The 14862-nt window shown below is 34.7% G+C and overlaps 1 protein-coding gene across 1 annotated transcript in view; it reads left to right on the top strand.

Annotated features, from left to right (window-relative positions):
• Positions 1 to 14862, top strand: part of ADGRV1 (adhesion G protein-coupled receptor V1) — a 503044-nt gene that overhangs the window by 322739 nt on the left and 165443 nt on the right. The window contains exon 86 of the mRNA XM_081054450.1: positions 9576 to 9754. Within this exon, the coding sequence (XP_080910576.1) occupies positions 9576 to 9754 (179 nt within the window). The remainder of the gene's footprint in view (positions 1 to 9575; positions 9755 to 14862) is intronic.

The following is a 14862-nucleotide window of genomic DNA, read 5'->3' as shown; positions in this document are numbered from 1 at the left end:
GGTTTGAATTATATCTTTATAACCTTAATCAAGTTGTTGACTCTCTCCAAGTTTTGTTTTTAAATCTGCATATAGGAATAATAATTCCTACCTCATAGAATAATTCTTTTATAGCATTTTGAGCAGCTCTAATTATGGAAGTTTATGGCATTCTCTAAATCCCCCCCCCCAAAACAATTAAAAAGTAAAAATAAATCAAAACCATGTAACATAAAACTTAAATATCTGCTGAAATTAAATACCCGTTGCTAGTTAAATACTCTCTGATTACAAAATTCTCTAGGAGTTTAAGCTGAACTTTTTATGTGTGCCTGTGTATGTTGTCATTTATCTGCTTGGGCTAAAGCCCCCAGTGGTGTGCTGAAGGTCTTTGCCAATGTCCCTGACCTATTCAGTTTTTGATGAGTGACTTGGATGAAAACACTGGAAACTAGTCTTATCAGGTATGCAGATGATACAGAGCTGAAAAGATAGCTAAAACAACAAGCTCCCCGCGTTAATACAGGTGGAACCAGTACAAAGAAGCTGTAATGACAGATTGAAAACTAGAGTGGAAAAGATGGGGGTTAATGTAAACAACTTGAAATTTTAACACAAACTCAGGAATCCAATATGTGACCAAATTGCTTAAAACAATTGTAGCAACTACAGTTAACTACAAAAACACCACAGACCCGGGGTACATTAATAACAATATGGAGGCAGCTGGGGGAGCTGTGATTACATTCTAATCTACAGTGTCCAGTTAATATTGCGACCCTTAACCACTTTCATGAATCATGCTTCATCAGGAACATTAATCAGCCAATTGTTAAGTCAGAAAACAGTCCTTTAAGAAACTTTTGAGGCAGCTGGGGATAAGTAACCTGGAAAGAACTTAGGGAAATAGGATGGCTGTCTACAAATTTTGAAAGAGCTGCTACAAGAAAGAGGGTGCTATATAGCTCTATTTGGAAGAACCAGAACAAGTGGGTCAAAAATTAGGGAAACAAATTTGATTCACATTAAGAATTTTTTTTTTTTTAATTGGGGAAGGGGAACAGGACTTTATTGGGAAACTGTGTACTTCTGGGACTTCTTTTCCAAGTCAAATTATTGTCCTTTCAATCTTAGTTGTGGAGGGTGCCGTTCAGCTTCAAGTTGTTGTCTTTCGGTCTTAGTTGTGGAGGGCGCAGCTCAGCTCCAGGTCCAGTTGCCGTTGCTAGTTGCAGGGGACACAGCCCACCATCCCTTGCGGGAGTCGAACCGGCAACCTTGTGGTTGAGAGGACACGTTCCAACCAGCTGAGCCATCGGGGAGCTCAGCAGCAGCTCAGCTCAAGGTGCCGTGTTCAATTTTAGTTGCAGGGGGCGCTGCCCACCATCCCTTGCGGGACTCGAGGAGTTGAACCGGCAACCTTGTGGTTGAGAGCCCACTGGCCCATGTGGGAATCGAACCTGCAGCCTTCAGAGTTAGGAGCATGGAGCTCTAACCGGGCCACCGGGCCAGCCCCAGGAACTCTTTATTTTTAATTTTTATTCAATTTATTGGAGTGACTTTCGTTAGTAAAATTGTATGTTTCAAGTGTACAATTGTTTAATACATCATCCCTATATTACATTGTGTGTTCACCACCCAGAGTCAGTTCTCCTGCCATCACCATATTTGACCCCCTTTACCTTCTTCTATCCCCCAATCCTCCTTACCCTCTGGTAACCACTAAACTGTTTTCTGTGTCTGTGAGTTTTTGTTTGTTTGTTTGTCTTAGAATGCACCAATCTCTATTAAGTTGGGTGAAATCTCATATTCATCCTAACTCTCCCCCAGATGTTGAAATTAAGAACTTTTGTAACCAATGAAACTGTCAAAGTTGAAGAGGCTGTGTCTAAAACTAGACAGCATCCACTCACTGAAATATATTCAAACAGTGAGAAATGACTAACTTTCAAACATGTTTTAGATGCATTCCCTGCTTTGGGGGAGAGTTAGGATGGCATATGAGATTTCACCCAACTTCCTAGAGATTATATTTCTTCGTCAAGTCTTAATTAAGTAAATATGACTGTGGTTGATGCACATTTAGTAAACTAATTAGATTTCTATATGGATAATGGTCTAGGAAAACTAAAGTACCAGTAAAGTTTAATGTATTTCAGATGGTACACCACATATTTTTCATGGTTTGTGGTGTGACCACAAGGGGAAAATTCAATAACTTCTTATTCTAGGTAGGTTACTTCTAATGAGTTACTTTGTGGTCAGAAGTTGTCGCTTTACCAACCTGTGTTTCCCATTTATAAAATAGTCGGCTAAAATATATATATATATATTTTAAACTAGACGGCATTTTTCAAACATTATGTAAAAGATTAGACTACTGTTAATTCAATCATGTTAGTCAAATACGACAGAAAAAATAAAAAAAAACATTAACATCTAATGATTCTACTTCATATTTTTTAGCAGTATAGGAGAGAATTTGATATATGTATGTGTGTGCATAACTTATAATGACAAAAAGTTATTAACTTTTGATCATTGGGCTAGGCATGTCAGAATTGTATATTTTGATCTGCTTCATATATTCAATGATAGAATAAATGAATTTAAGTGACTATCTTTAAAAGTTATTTTATTTTTATATTATATCTTTTAATACATTATAGTAAAATTGGATTATATTTTAGAGTAGCTAAAGGAAAATTTATTGGTAAACAAATTATATAACTTCTCCTAGCCTAGCTTTTCTTATCTGAATATTAATATTTGTAATAACAGTACCTCTTTTTGAGAATTATCAAAAGATAAAATGAATTAATACATGGAAAGAGCTTAGAATGATGCCTAGCACAGACTGTATACTCCCTACATGTTTACCTATAGTATTGTCTAAACAATGATGTATAGCTAATATTCCATAGATTTTTGAAAATGTTGAATACTCTGCTTCTTCAATATAGTTTGCTTTTTTTTTTCCAAAAGGGAATTAGCTTAACATAGTGGAAAGAGTTAGAGTGAAGCAGACAATAACTAGCTGCAAAGCCTTAGCAAACTGGATAACATTTAACCTCTTCACTAAATAAGTATATGCATGGCTCATAGCAGTATACATAACTGGTGGTCTTGACACTGCTTCTTTAGGCTTCCATTTTCTTTGACAGGGAAATCATAATGTGCATGATGGTAATATAGTAACAAATTATTTTGCTTATTTTTTTTAAACAAACAACTCCCATATTCTCTTTTTGGCCATGGAAATCGAGTTATCCTTTTGTTTGCTCTTCGTGTAAGAGCACTCTATGAAATTACTGAAATAATTTCCCACTACGTTACAACAGTCGGGTCACGTCTACTTTAAGAAATATTGACAGTAAGAATTTAAATTCTTGTAATATTTTTACTCTACTTTTCTAGATATTATTGTTCTATTTTCATTTCCTTTTCCTGTTTTGATTTGTTTTCATTTTAGAAATAGCATATACTAATGGTACAAAACATAATAAAACACTACAGAGAAATATAAAATGAAAAGTGCATCTATTTCTCCCTACTTTACACACTTTCTACCTTCTGCTCTACTCTAAACCCTACCCCTGAAGGTAAACACTGTTAGATTTCCTATGTATCCCTCCAGAAATATTCCACAAATACACAAATATTTATAAATATATAAATAAGGACATATGTGTATGTTCTTGTAAGTCTATATAGTATATAGCATATAGTAAATAAGTATATATATTTATATAGTCTATATACATTTTATAGTCTATATACATAGACTATATACATATATATTTATATAGTCTATATACATATATATTTATATAATCTATATACATTTTTGTGTATAAACATATATACATTTACCACATACAGATATACTTTTTTCCCTGTTCTATAATATGGTTTTTCCATAATTTATTTTTCTGGTCTCCTATTAATGAAATGCTGGTTATATTCAGTTATTTTTGCTATTATAAAGAGTGTTTCCTTGAATACCCTTGCACTCTGAATATTTGTTTACTTATGGACTATCCATAGACTAAATTCCTAGAATTCACGCCTTTACTATTAACATCTACATGAAATATGCTATCAAATGGATTGCCAGACTATGAGTTAATCCATGAAAGAAATAAATCACAAGGAAGTTATTTGAGACACTAGTATCTATTAAGTAAATAGAAACTTAATTTTGTCTTTGTATTCATTTGGCTGAGTTTTATGATCATTTCCTGTCTCCATGTTAAATCATATAGCAATCTGCTTCAATGATAAACAATATCCAAATCTTGGATTGTCCTTGTAGTCCGTCCATCCCATGCCTAGGGACATAGCTTACTCAAAATTATGTTTTATTTTGAAACTAAAGCTTAGTTGAAGAACATATTTTCTAAGTGGTAGAATAAAGTTAGAAATCATTTTTCAATTTTACTTGAGCATTCACATCTTGTGCCCTAATATCGCCATATCGTAGGCTATGAAGAAGTATATATACATCTTATTTATTTCTTAGCAGAAAGGCTACTTAATGCCAGAGCATAGCAACAGAAAGGGAAATTATAAAATTAACCATGTTTTTCCTTTGTCATTGATTTAATTTGGGAGGGAACATCAAAGGTATTAAAGACAACAGGCTGGTAATTACCAAGATAAAAATGACATATCCAGGAAATACTGAGTTCTCCAGTCCTCAAAAAGCCTTACAATTTATTTCATGCAACAATTGTTGAGAAAGAGAGAGGATACCTAGAGCAATGACATGTGGTAACGTTTATTAGACTTTCCTTTGAAATGAATGACTAAGAACGTATGGTAATGAGAATTAATAGCATCTATGATCTCTGACTAAAGTTGATGCTATAAATTAGTCCAAGGTTTCTGGTGACACAAGTGATAACCAAATATTAAATGGCAGGCGAGATACCAACCTTATCTAACATACCATGAAAATTTATGGGGTTCAAGCAGCCTATTTTTAATTTTAAAAAAAGAAAAGGCATTTCTCCCATATATTAGTATTATATAAGTAAACTAATGAATTTGTCTTTATGGAGCATAGGGTAGCATAATTATGATAATCAAACAGATAACAAGGCATATCTTCAATTTTTTGATATGGTCACTTAGAAAATAGCAATAGTGTTCACTGAAAATATTACTATAAAGATAGATATTTCTATTTAGGAATGTAAATAAATAGCCTTACTTAGACACAGTCTTTTAGTTTATTTCTGTCTATATTTGACCCAAATTATACTTGGGTGTTTTAGCTGGATGATTTGCATCTTAATCAGAATCAGTTTAAATTCTGACAGTTTTACCTACTAATTCTGAGAAATATACTTCCCCCATTCTCATTTTATACCTGTGGGAAGGAAGGAAGGAAGGAAGGAAGGAAGGAAGGAAGGAAGGAAGGAAGGAAGGAAGGAAGGAAGGAAGGAAGGAAGGAAGGAAGGAAGGAAGGAAGGAAGGAAGGAAGGAAGGAAGGAAGGCTAATTTGTCAAGACTAATTAGTCAAGGTGGCTAATTTGATGGTTTCTAATTCTGAAATTATTTTTGTAATCTTTTAGGACTAGCCTTCAGAGCCTACATCACATTAGTGCCAGGAAACTTTGTATTTTGTCTGTATATGACTTGTAGTCAAGTTGGATTAATATAGTTGGTTAAATTTGGGGATAATACCATTTTGACAACATAGTAATGTCTTGAGGTGGACCATAAGATGTTTCTGAAAAAATTTTTAAAGTTTAGAGACTGACATGTAACTAGAGACTTAGATATTGAAATTTTCAGTTTTTTTAGCTTTCAGGAGGAAAAATGTAAGATAGGCAGTGAATGGTAAACTATGCTCAATCCACGTGAAGCATGTTTGGTGAGAGTGACACCTTTAAGTTGTATTGATAAGTCTGTTAATTCCAACATTGCATAAACACAGAGACACTGAGGCACACAGATCACATATGCTATATATCTGTCATCATAAAATTATTATATTAGGTTGATGCAAAAGTAATTGTGGTTTAAAATGTTAAAAATAAACTGCAAAAACTGCAATTACTTTTGCACCAACCCCAATACAAACATAATAGTCTCTTACCTTAGATTCCAAAAGAGGAACTATAATTACAGAGGAAAGAATATAGTCAGATGTCCCACTGTCTTCTTTTTGTTTACAGAATGACAATAACTGGAGGTTTTAATCCAACTGGTGTAGGTTACCAATGTATATATCTTGGTCAAGTTATTTATTTATTTTTTTTGAACAATGAAGAAAAACTAAGTTGAATTACTTTAAGCAAACATTCAAATCATAAATAATATGCATATAGGATAACTCATTGAACCCAAGAACTATAAATACAGTTGGACCTCACAAGGCACTGCAAGCATGAATGGATGGCTTTGTCCATTCTTCTTCTCTGCAAATACATTTTCTCTCTTCACTGTTTTTGCTACCCCCATCACTGAAGTTCATATGTCCTCTTTTCTCAGTTGACCAGCTTAGACTGTCAGCAAATTTTTTTAAAATCCAGTGATCAATAATTGGTCTATCCTGGGTCAGGTTTCTCCCAGGATCAAAGCAGTTATGGACAGAGGAGCAGGGTCATGAGCCCACCCTGCATGTGTTGGGTGGGGTGGGGGAGTAGAAAAGAGTAGAGACACAGAGTTTAGAGAAGGAGAGCTCATGACCTAGGCATATCCCAAAACGTACCTACCATACTATATTAAAATATTTTAAATTTCTAGTAAAACTCAAACGAGTTAGTCAAAGCAAATCTTATATTTAGACCATATAGTATTTTCTAGAATAATGAAATGTTGTGTCATGGCATAGCAGTTCTATTTTACAGCAAAATAAAAAGACATATGATTGGAAATACTGTTCTTAGAGCACATCTCAGTGATTGAATTCGTTTGAGAAGGAAAGGAATTTTTTTTAAAAATTTTATTAAGTTTATTGGGGTGTCATTGGTTAGTAAAATTACATAGGTTTCAAGTGTACAGTTCTATAATACATCATCTATATATTGCATTGTGTGTTCATCACCCAGAGTCAATTGGGATTCCCCCCCTTTCTCCCCCCCCCCCCCCCCCGCCCCGCCACTCCAGTTCAAGCCATTGTTTCTTAGTCTAGCTGTGTAGGACACAGCTCCCTGGCCCATGCTGGTATTATGAGCCTTGCGCTCCCCTCAGCTGAGGCAGTTAGTCGCCAGTCTTCGGTCGTCTGTTCACGTAGCTCTAGCTAGCTGCCGGCCACTCACACTGGCTGTTGGCCCTTCACGCTAGCTGCCGACCACTCATGGCATCTGGCGTTAGGAGCATGGCGCTCCAACCACCTGAACCACCGGGCTGGCTCCCCCTTTTTTTTTCTTAATTAACAAAAGCTTATGACTTTTTGAGCTTGTTTTGCTTAACTGAGTATTTATGAATTCAGCAAAACTGTGCCTTGTGTTCTTTTGGAGCAGAAACATTGCATGTATAAATCTCACAAACCATTAACACTTGCCTCAGTCTTACCTGAGCCTGTAATAAAGGTCAGACAATTGCTGAAAGGTTCAGTGATTCTAACTGATGGAACTAATAACCATCTATGTAATGGCAGACGTTTTGGTAGTGTCCCAATCTTTATCATGATGCATCAACTTGGAAGTCATTTACCAATCAATACTCTCCTTCCTGATTCTTCCACCACAGAATTACCATGTTATAGGGACACACACAAACATCTATTTAAAATAAATAATTAGTATTTTTATTCTAGAGATGGGCTAATCATCCTTACTTTGCGTGAATTTTCACTCTCTAACACGTAGTATGTATCACCTCAGAATCAGACACTTATACAGTCCCACTTATTTGTGTCCACTCCCTGTACTAATTATAGAAAGAGGGGGGAACCCCCTTGGATGCAATAATTTTTAAAAAGAAGTTAGAACAAAGTCACAGAAGCAACAATTCATAACATGCTTCATAATTATAGATATACGTTGATGTACATAAAGATAAGGAAGGCTGCCAAGAAATAAAATTCAGAGACAAAAATCTCCAAGTAACCAAATATTTTTATCCTTTCCTGGTTTAGCCCAGTCAATACTAATTCCTCAAGGCTGATTTGGTCCAGGAAGAATTTTACTTGGAAGTCTTAGCAAAGAGCATCTGAAATCTTTCCCACAAACATCAGGCATGCTTTTTTATCACATTGAAAGAATTTCTATTGTATCACTGCTTACTTTTTGTCTTAAACTATTTATCTTGCCTTTCATAATATCTGTCATCCTAATAGAAGATTTAGGGGAGGTGGTAACATTATTCCAGTGCTAACTCTGTTCTCATCACTTTATATGTAATATCTCCTTTAATCTTTATGATAACCTCATTGTACACAGAACGAAATTGAGGCTCTGGGATTGTTGTTACTTGTCCAAGGTTATTCCACGTGTGTGTGTGTGTGTGTGTGTGTGTGTGTGTGTGTGTGTGTGAGATTCATCTGTACTCATGCTCTTTACACCATGTGAAACTGAGGAGGAGTTATCCAATGAATAAGTAGTCTTACTGTGTGAAGTATGTATGATATGACATTAATGTGCTTGTACTAAATTGTAACATAAGTGTTCCTCATGGAAAGAGAACACTAGAAGGCAGAATATATACATTTTAGATTTGACTTAGATAGGGGTGGGATTTGGGCCCAATGTCTCCAGGCCTCAGTTTCCTTATTCTATCTAATGTGTTCCCTCACCCCTCCACTCTCTATATACTTGTCCCTTTTATATTTTTCTCTTAATAAGATAAAAAATATATGTATAATATAAATATAATATAAAATAAATATGTCCCTTAATTACTTTTTCCCACTTGTCTGGAAACCAAGATTCAAGAAAATAAATACCTCCCCCATCTTTTTCATTGCTATATCCCAAGTACGTAGATGGTTCCTGAAATTTAGTAAGCTCTCAATAAATGTCAAGTGAATGAACAAAAAGGAGAGATTATAAACTGAAAAGGAAAAATGGTCATAAAACCTACCTCATCACAGTACTTTTCTCTCTGTGCAATCATTTTCTGTTTATTTGTCTACATCTCCTGCTAGGGGGCCTAAAACTGGGGCTGTCTTCACAGTTATATGCCATTTCCCCGGAGCAGTGCCTGGCCCTGCCATATGATAGGCCCTCAATAAATAAAAATTGTCCACAAGTCTGCAAAATGTAGAGCTATTTACTCCATTATCATCATGAAGTTGTTCACCTGGGAAATGGCCTTGAATATATTCTGTGCTTCTTCAAAGACACATTTACAGAACAGTCACAGATTATGAATGAGATTAAATGAAAGCAAATTAAGAAAAATAAAAAGTACAATAAATTAACTGTTTCCCAGTCTTTCTAGACTTTTGAGGTATCCTGAATTTCTTGGGTATATGAAAGAATGAATATATGAACTAACTAAAAATATCACCTGAACACAATAATTGTTAAATGGATACTAGCCTTTTGCTGGCCAATTAACTCTTCATGCCTAAGCCAAGTGAGTTTGTATCCTGTGCCATTAGACCAGAACCTGTTCATTTTATGTTCTGTTTCTTTCCTTAGTCTGTGAATTTCTGGTATGTCCTGGTGATGAATGATGAACACACAGAGAGGCGATATCTGCTGTTTTTCCTTCTGAGTTGGGGACTTCCAGCTTTTGTGGTGATTCTTCTTATAGTGGTCTTGAGAGGAATCTATCATCAGAGCATGCCACAGATCTATGGACTCATCCATGGTGACCTGTAAGTACATCGAGGCAGAACACTGCCTTTTCAGCCTTCAGTTAACTTCAGGCAGCTTTATTGGTAGATGACGGAAGCAGTTGACTAAGAGTATGGTTGGAGGAGTGCCAGGAAGACCTTTGCTTTTCTGCCACACTGTTTGAAGCTGTACTTCCTCTAATTATCCCTTTAAAGAAGAAACTATTGGCCTCTCCAGTTTCTTTGAGAGATTTAATTTTCCCAAGTTAGTTGCTGTATCAAAGCATTCACAGTAACTTCTGCCTTAGCATGATTTAGTTTATTAGATTGAGACAAACAAAAACACCTAGCAAAATCAGGGAACTATGAAAATTTTAATTAAAAAAAATAATTGAAAAATTTGGAGTGTGGCACATTATCTACGAAGTCCAATGTTTGTTTTTGTCTTTGTTTTTTTTTTGTTTTGGGGGAGCAGCACCATCATTCATAAGATCCCTAAATACCAAAAGACTGTATTGGAGTGAATTGAGAGTGGCTGTAGGAGACACAGCTTAGACACAGCCTAGACACAGCCTATGAGGAGACAAAGTCAACTGGGTCCTTCTTATGTATTCGTGTTAAAGTATACTAGTAGTCTTGAAATCTAACACATCTTTATATTCACATGTGTATACATGCCTTCAGCCTGCGTCTGGTATCTTACAGCTTTGAGGCCTACGCAACCCCTTTTATTGACTTCACATGCAGGAAAACAAACAAGCAAATACATAACATTTGTAATTATAAAGCTTACTCAACTCCTTTGGTATAATGAGGACTAGAGGAAAAAGTAACATTTCTAAAGAGGAAAGAATAGCCTATTCACAATCTTATGAGGACAGATTGCCTAATTATCTTACAGGTTATTATGCAGATAAAAATTACTGGAGGTGAAAAATCTTTAAAAGTGAAAAGCACTATATGAACAGGTCATTTTAATATTACACTTGCCTCTGATCAATTATGATTGTCCATTATATACTTAATAAATACTTATCAGTGCATGCAAAGGTATTTCACACATAGGCAATCACAGACACGTACCCCACACCACATTCAACCAAAGGAGACGACCTATGTGATATACACACACCCACTGAGATGCCATATATAGTAATTTTGTCGTTTTTATTGAGATTCAATGAGATTCCCTCATACTGATTATAGTGTTAGGACATAATTTGTCCACAGAAAATTCTAAAAGCCTAATTGTCTAAAAAGGAATGATCGTGTCTTTTCAAAATTATGTTATGACTTTTCCTACTCTGGCATTAATTTAAACCTTGGGCTGCCACGATAAATTTTAGAAAGTTCTGCATTATTCTTTGTCAAATACAAAGTGACCGTGAGACAAGCCCTGATGGCCAGCAGCCCATTCCTTTCATGAGCTCCCTGGCAAGACATGACTTATTTGGCGGCAGCTTTAGCATTGCAAGTGTACCCACCCAGCCTTGATAAATGGGACCTGATGAAAGTGATGTTAATTCAAAGAAACTCTCTCTTGATGTTTCTAAAAGCATTTTTAAACAGAGAAATAAACTATTATGCAAAAATATCCAAATCGACTGACTTAAATTATTTGCCTTCTGAGGTTTTTTCAAAAAGTTCTTTATGTCCAGCTCAATTATAATAACTGAAATGTAAAATACATTAACCTCCACCTGTTTTTAATATAAGATTATTAGACCAAAAGTGAATAACCTTTGTAAGCATTATAGGTTACTTTTCTCCTTCATTCACATATCTTAAATCATTTCCGGGTGAATTTATTCCAGTTTTTCAAAAATTCTGTATTTTTCTAAATCACTTTAATCATGGTATAGCTACTCCTGCTCACTTTTGTTTTGTACTCAATGGAATATCTTTTTCATCCCTTCTCTTTGAACCAATGTGTATCCTTGAAGCTGAAGTGACTGTTTTTGTAGGCAGCATATAGTTGGGTCTTGTTATTTTGTTGTTTGGCTTTGTTGTTGTTTTAATCGTTTAGACACTATGTACCTTTTGATTAAAGAGTTTAGTCCATTTGCATTTAGAGTATTTATTGGTAGGTAAAAACTTACTAATGCTATCTTATCAATCATTTTCTGACTGCTTTGTAGTTCTCATGTTCCAGTCTTTCTCTCTTGCTGTCTTCCTTTGTGAATTGGTGGTTTTCCTTTGTCATGTGCTTTGATTCCCTTCTCTTTATCGTTCGTATGTCTCCTGTAGATTTTTGCTTTGTAGTCACCATGAGGCTTACATTAAACATCTTCTAGATATAGCTGTCTATTTTATGCTAACAACTTCAACCACATACAAAAACTCTACCCTTTCACTTGCTCTTTTTATGTTTTTGATGTCACAGTTTACCTCTTTTTATAGAAGTAACTTTATTGAGAGTACCCAAAGGTAGTTTCTATTGAGTAGTTAATATTGAGTATCTTTGGAAGTAGTCACCTATTGTTCTTGGATTGGCTTCTTGGCTGCTTTAGGTAAAGGAAATAAGGTGAAGGCGAATTCCTAGCCTTATCATCAAAAATGCAAAGGAGAGAGAATATCAGACTGAGTCAAGAGCCACGGTGGAAGCAGAGGGATAATGTGCCATTAATCTGAGATCACAATTATATGACTGGAAGGATAGAGTGAGAATGAGTGTCATAATCCTGCTTATCTCAGTAATCTACCTCTGATCTACAAGACCCTGACACATTCATAAATGTCAATAACAGTAAAAATTACATAATGATGATGATGGGTTGTTTTGTACTTCCAAAACACTTGCTCTTTTTCTCTGTGGCTACTTAATATGAATTCAAATTTAAAGGAAAATTAGGAAATACTTATTTTTAACTATCATGTACAAAGGAGTAAGTGAACTCTCTTATTTAAGTTAAGAATGTGTTTGTTCATAATGAAAAAACGCGTAACTCAATTTTAAAATTGATTACAGTCTTTTCATTTTTCAGTTTCTCAGTATTTCAGCATTATATTTTACTTTAGATATCCTTAACAAATCTTAATTATAACCTTCTGATTATCCTGCTCCTGAACTTAGTCATTTTATAAATTGCTCAATCCTCTGAAAACAAATCTAATTCTGCTGGCTATATTAAGAAAAATGTTAATATAGAGGACAAATCTGTGCTTTCTAAATTAGAACTAAGTAGAAGTAATAGTGTTGTATGAGAGATATGATATTATATGAGTATTTTCATTAAATTACTTAAAAAGACAATCATGAAAAAATGTTAACTAATACAAGGAGCATGTTTACCTATTGTCTGAGGATTAAAGAAAATTGCCATAAATCTATGGAAGAGGAATGTTGTAAGGATCTCTTCATGGATTTGCTCAGGTGGGGTGTGTATTATTGCATGTGTGTGGCAGCTTTAGACTAGCATTTTCCATTTATTCAGAGCTCCAAAATAAAGACACGTTGAAAGTATGCTTTTCCCACAAGGTGTTAGAATTATAGAATCAAAAAGTTAGAAAATATCTTGCTTGCCTTAATAAAGTTCCAGGCAAGTCCCCAAAAGCATATCATGATTCAGACCCCTGTTCAAAGACTTATTAGCTTCTTGAATTTTTTATTCTGAACATACTCAGTTTATTTGATCTTTTGTGGCTACTGATTATACAACTCATCCTACTAATACTCACCTCATTCTCTCTTTTATCTTAGCTTTCTCTCTCCTCGCAACAAGCTCAGCTTTTCTGACTACTGTTTCATCTTTCTGAGAATTTCAGCTGGTGCTTTGATTTATATCCCATCATGGCTTCTCTTAGTCCCTCCATCCTTCTTTTCACATTTAAGATAGAATCTAGACAAAAAGAGAACTTTATAAAGCATTGAATCCAGTCCCTATACAATCCTTTAGTAATCTTGACAGCATCACTGGTAAATGTTTATTCACTTTGTATTTGGATTCCTCTGAAAGAAAGAATGTATTTCCACCCAAGACTTTTTCACACAAGTAGAAATCTTTTAGACTCTGGCTCAATATCTAATTGCTAGGTTCATACCAAAAAACAAACAAGAAACAAAAAATAACCTTATATTTTTAACTTGATTATCCTTCAGATTGTCACAGTTTTTGTTAGCTAAATGTTTCTGATTTGTTCAAATATGTCCTCATATAGCATGCTTTTGCGTCTTTTCACTATCTTACAGGTAGTAGCTCTCCTCTAAATTTGTTCTATTTATCGATATCACTCTTCTTTTTTACATTTTATTTTTGGAAGAATTTTAAACACAGGAAAATTGCAAAAATTATCAGAATTCACATATACCCATCACCCAAGGTGTATACGTTCATACATATATAATCACAGTACAATAATCAAAACCAGGAAATTAACTATGATAAAACACAACTAAACAAGAGACCTCGTTTTCTCACCAGTTTTTCTCTACAATGTTTTCTGTGTTTTTTGTTTTTTTTTCTGTTCCAAAACCCAATGGAGGAGTCACATCTTACAATTCCATTGTCTCGTTTATTTTGCTTTTGGTTTTTTTTACTGATAATGAGTATGGGTCAATTATTTTATAGAATGTCTCCAAATTTGGGTTAATTTAATGTTTTATCGTGATCAGATGGCAGTTACTCATTTTTTTCAAGAATGTCACAGAGTATTCAAATACAAGTTTTTTGTATGTACGTGTTTTCAGTTCTCTTGGGTGTATACCTAGGAGTGGAACTGTTGGGTCATATGATTTAAACTTTCAAGATTCTGTCTTTGTCTTTGTTTTTCAACAGTTTGATTGTGACATGTCTAGGTAAGGTTGTTTCTGGTTTATCTTAATTAGAATTTATTGGATGTGTAGTTTAATGTTTTTCATTAAATTGGGCGAGTTTTCAGCATTATTTCTTCTCTATTCTATCTGTGCCTTTCTCTTCTCCCCTCAGAGCCTGAGTATGCATATGTTGATACATTTGATGGTGTCCCACAGAGCTCTGAGGTTCTGTTCAGTTTTCTTCATTCTTTTTCTTTCTGCTCCTCAGACTTGATAATCTTAACTGACTTATCTTATTTACTTATTCTTTCGTCTACCTGCTCAAAACTGCTGTTGAACCCCTCTAGTGAAAATTCCATTTTAGTTATTGTGCTTTTCAACTCTAAAATTTCTACTT

The sequence above is a fragment of the Rhinolophus hipposideros genome (genome assembly GCF_964194185.1).
Source record: "Rhinolophus hipposideros genome assembly, chromosome: 7".
Classification (NCBI taxonomy): domain Eukaryota; kingdom Metazoa; phylum Chordata; class Mammalia; order Chiroptera; family Rhinolophidae; genus Rhinolophus; species Rhinolophus hipposideros.
This window is presented reverse-complemented; position numbering and strand designations above follow the sequence as displayed.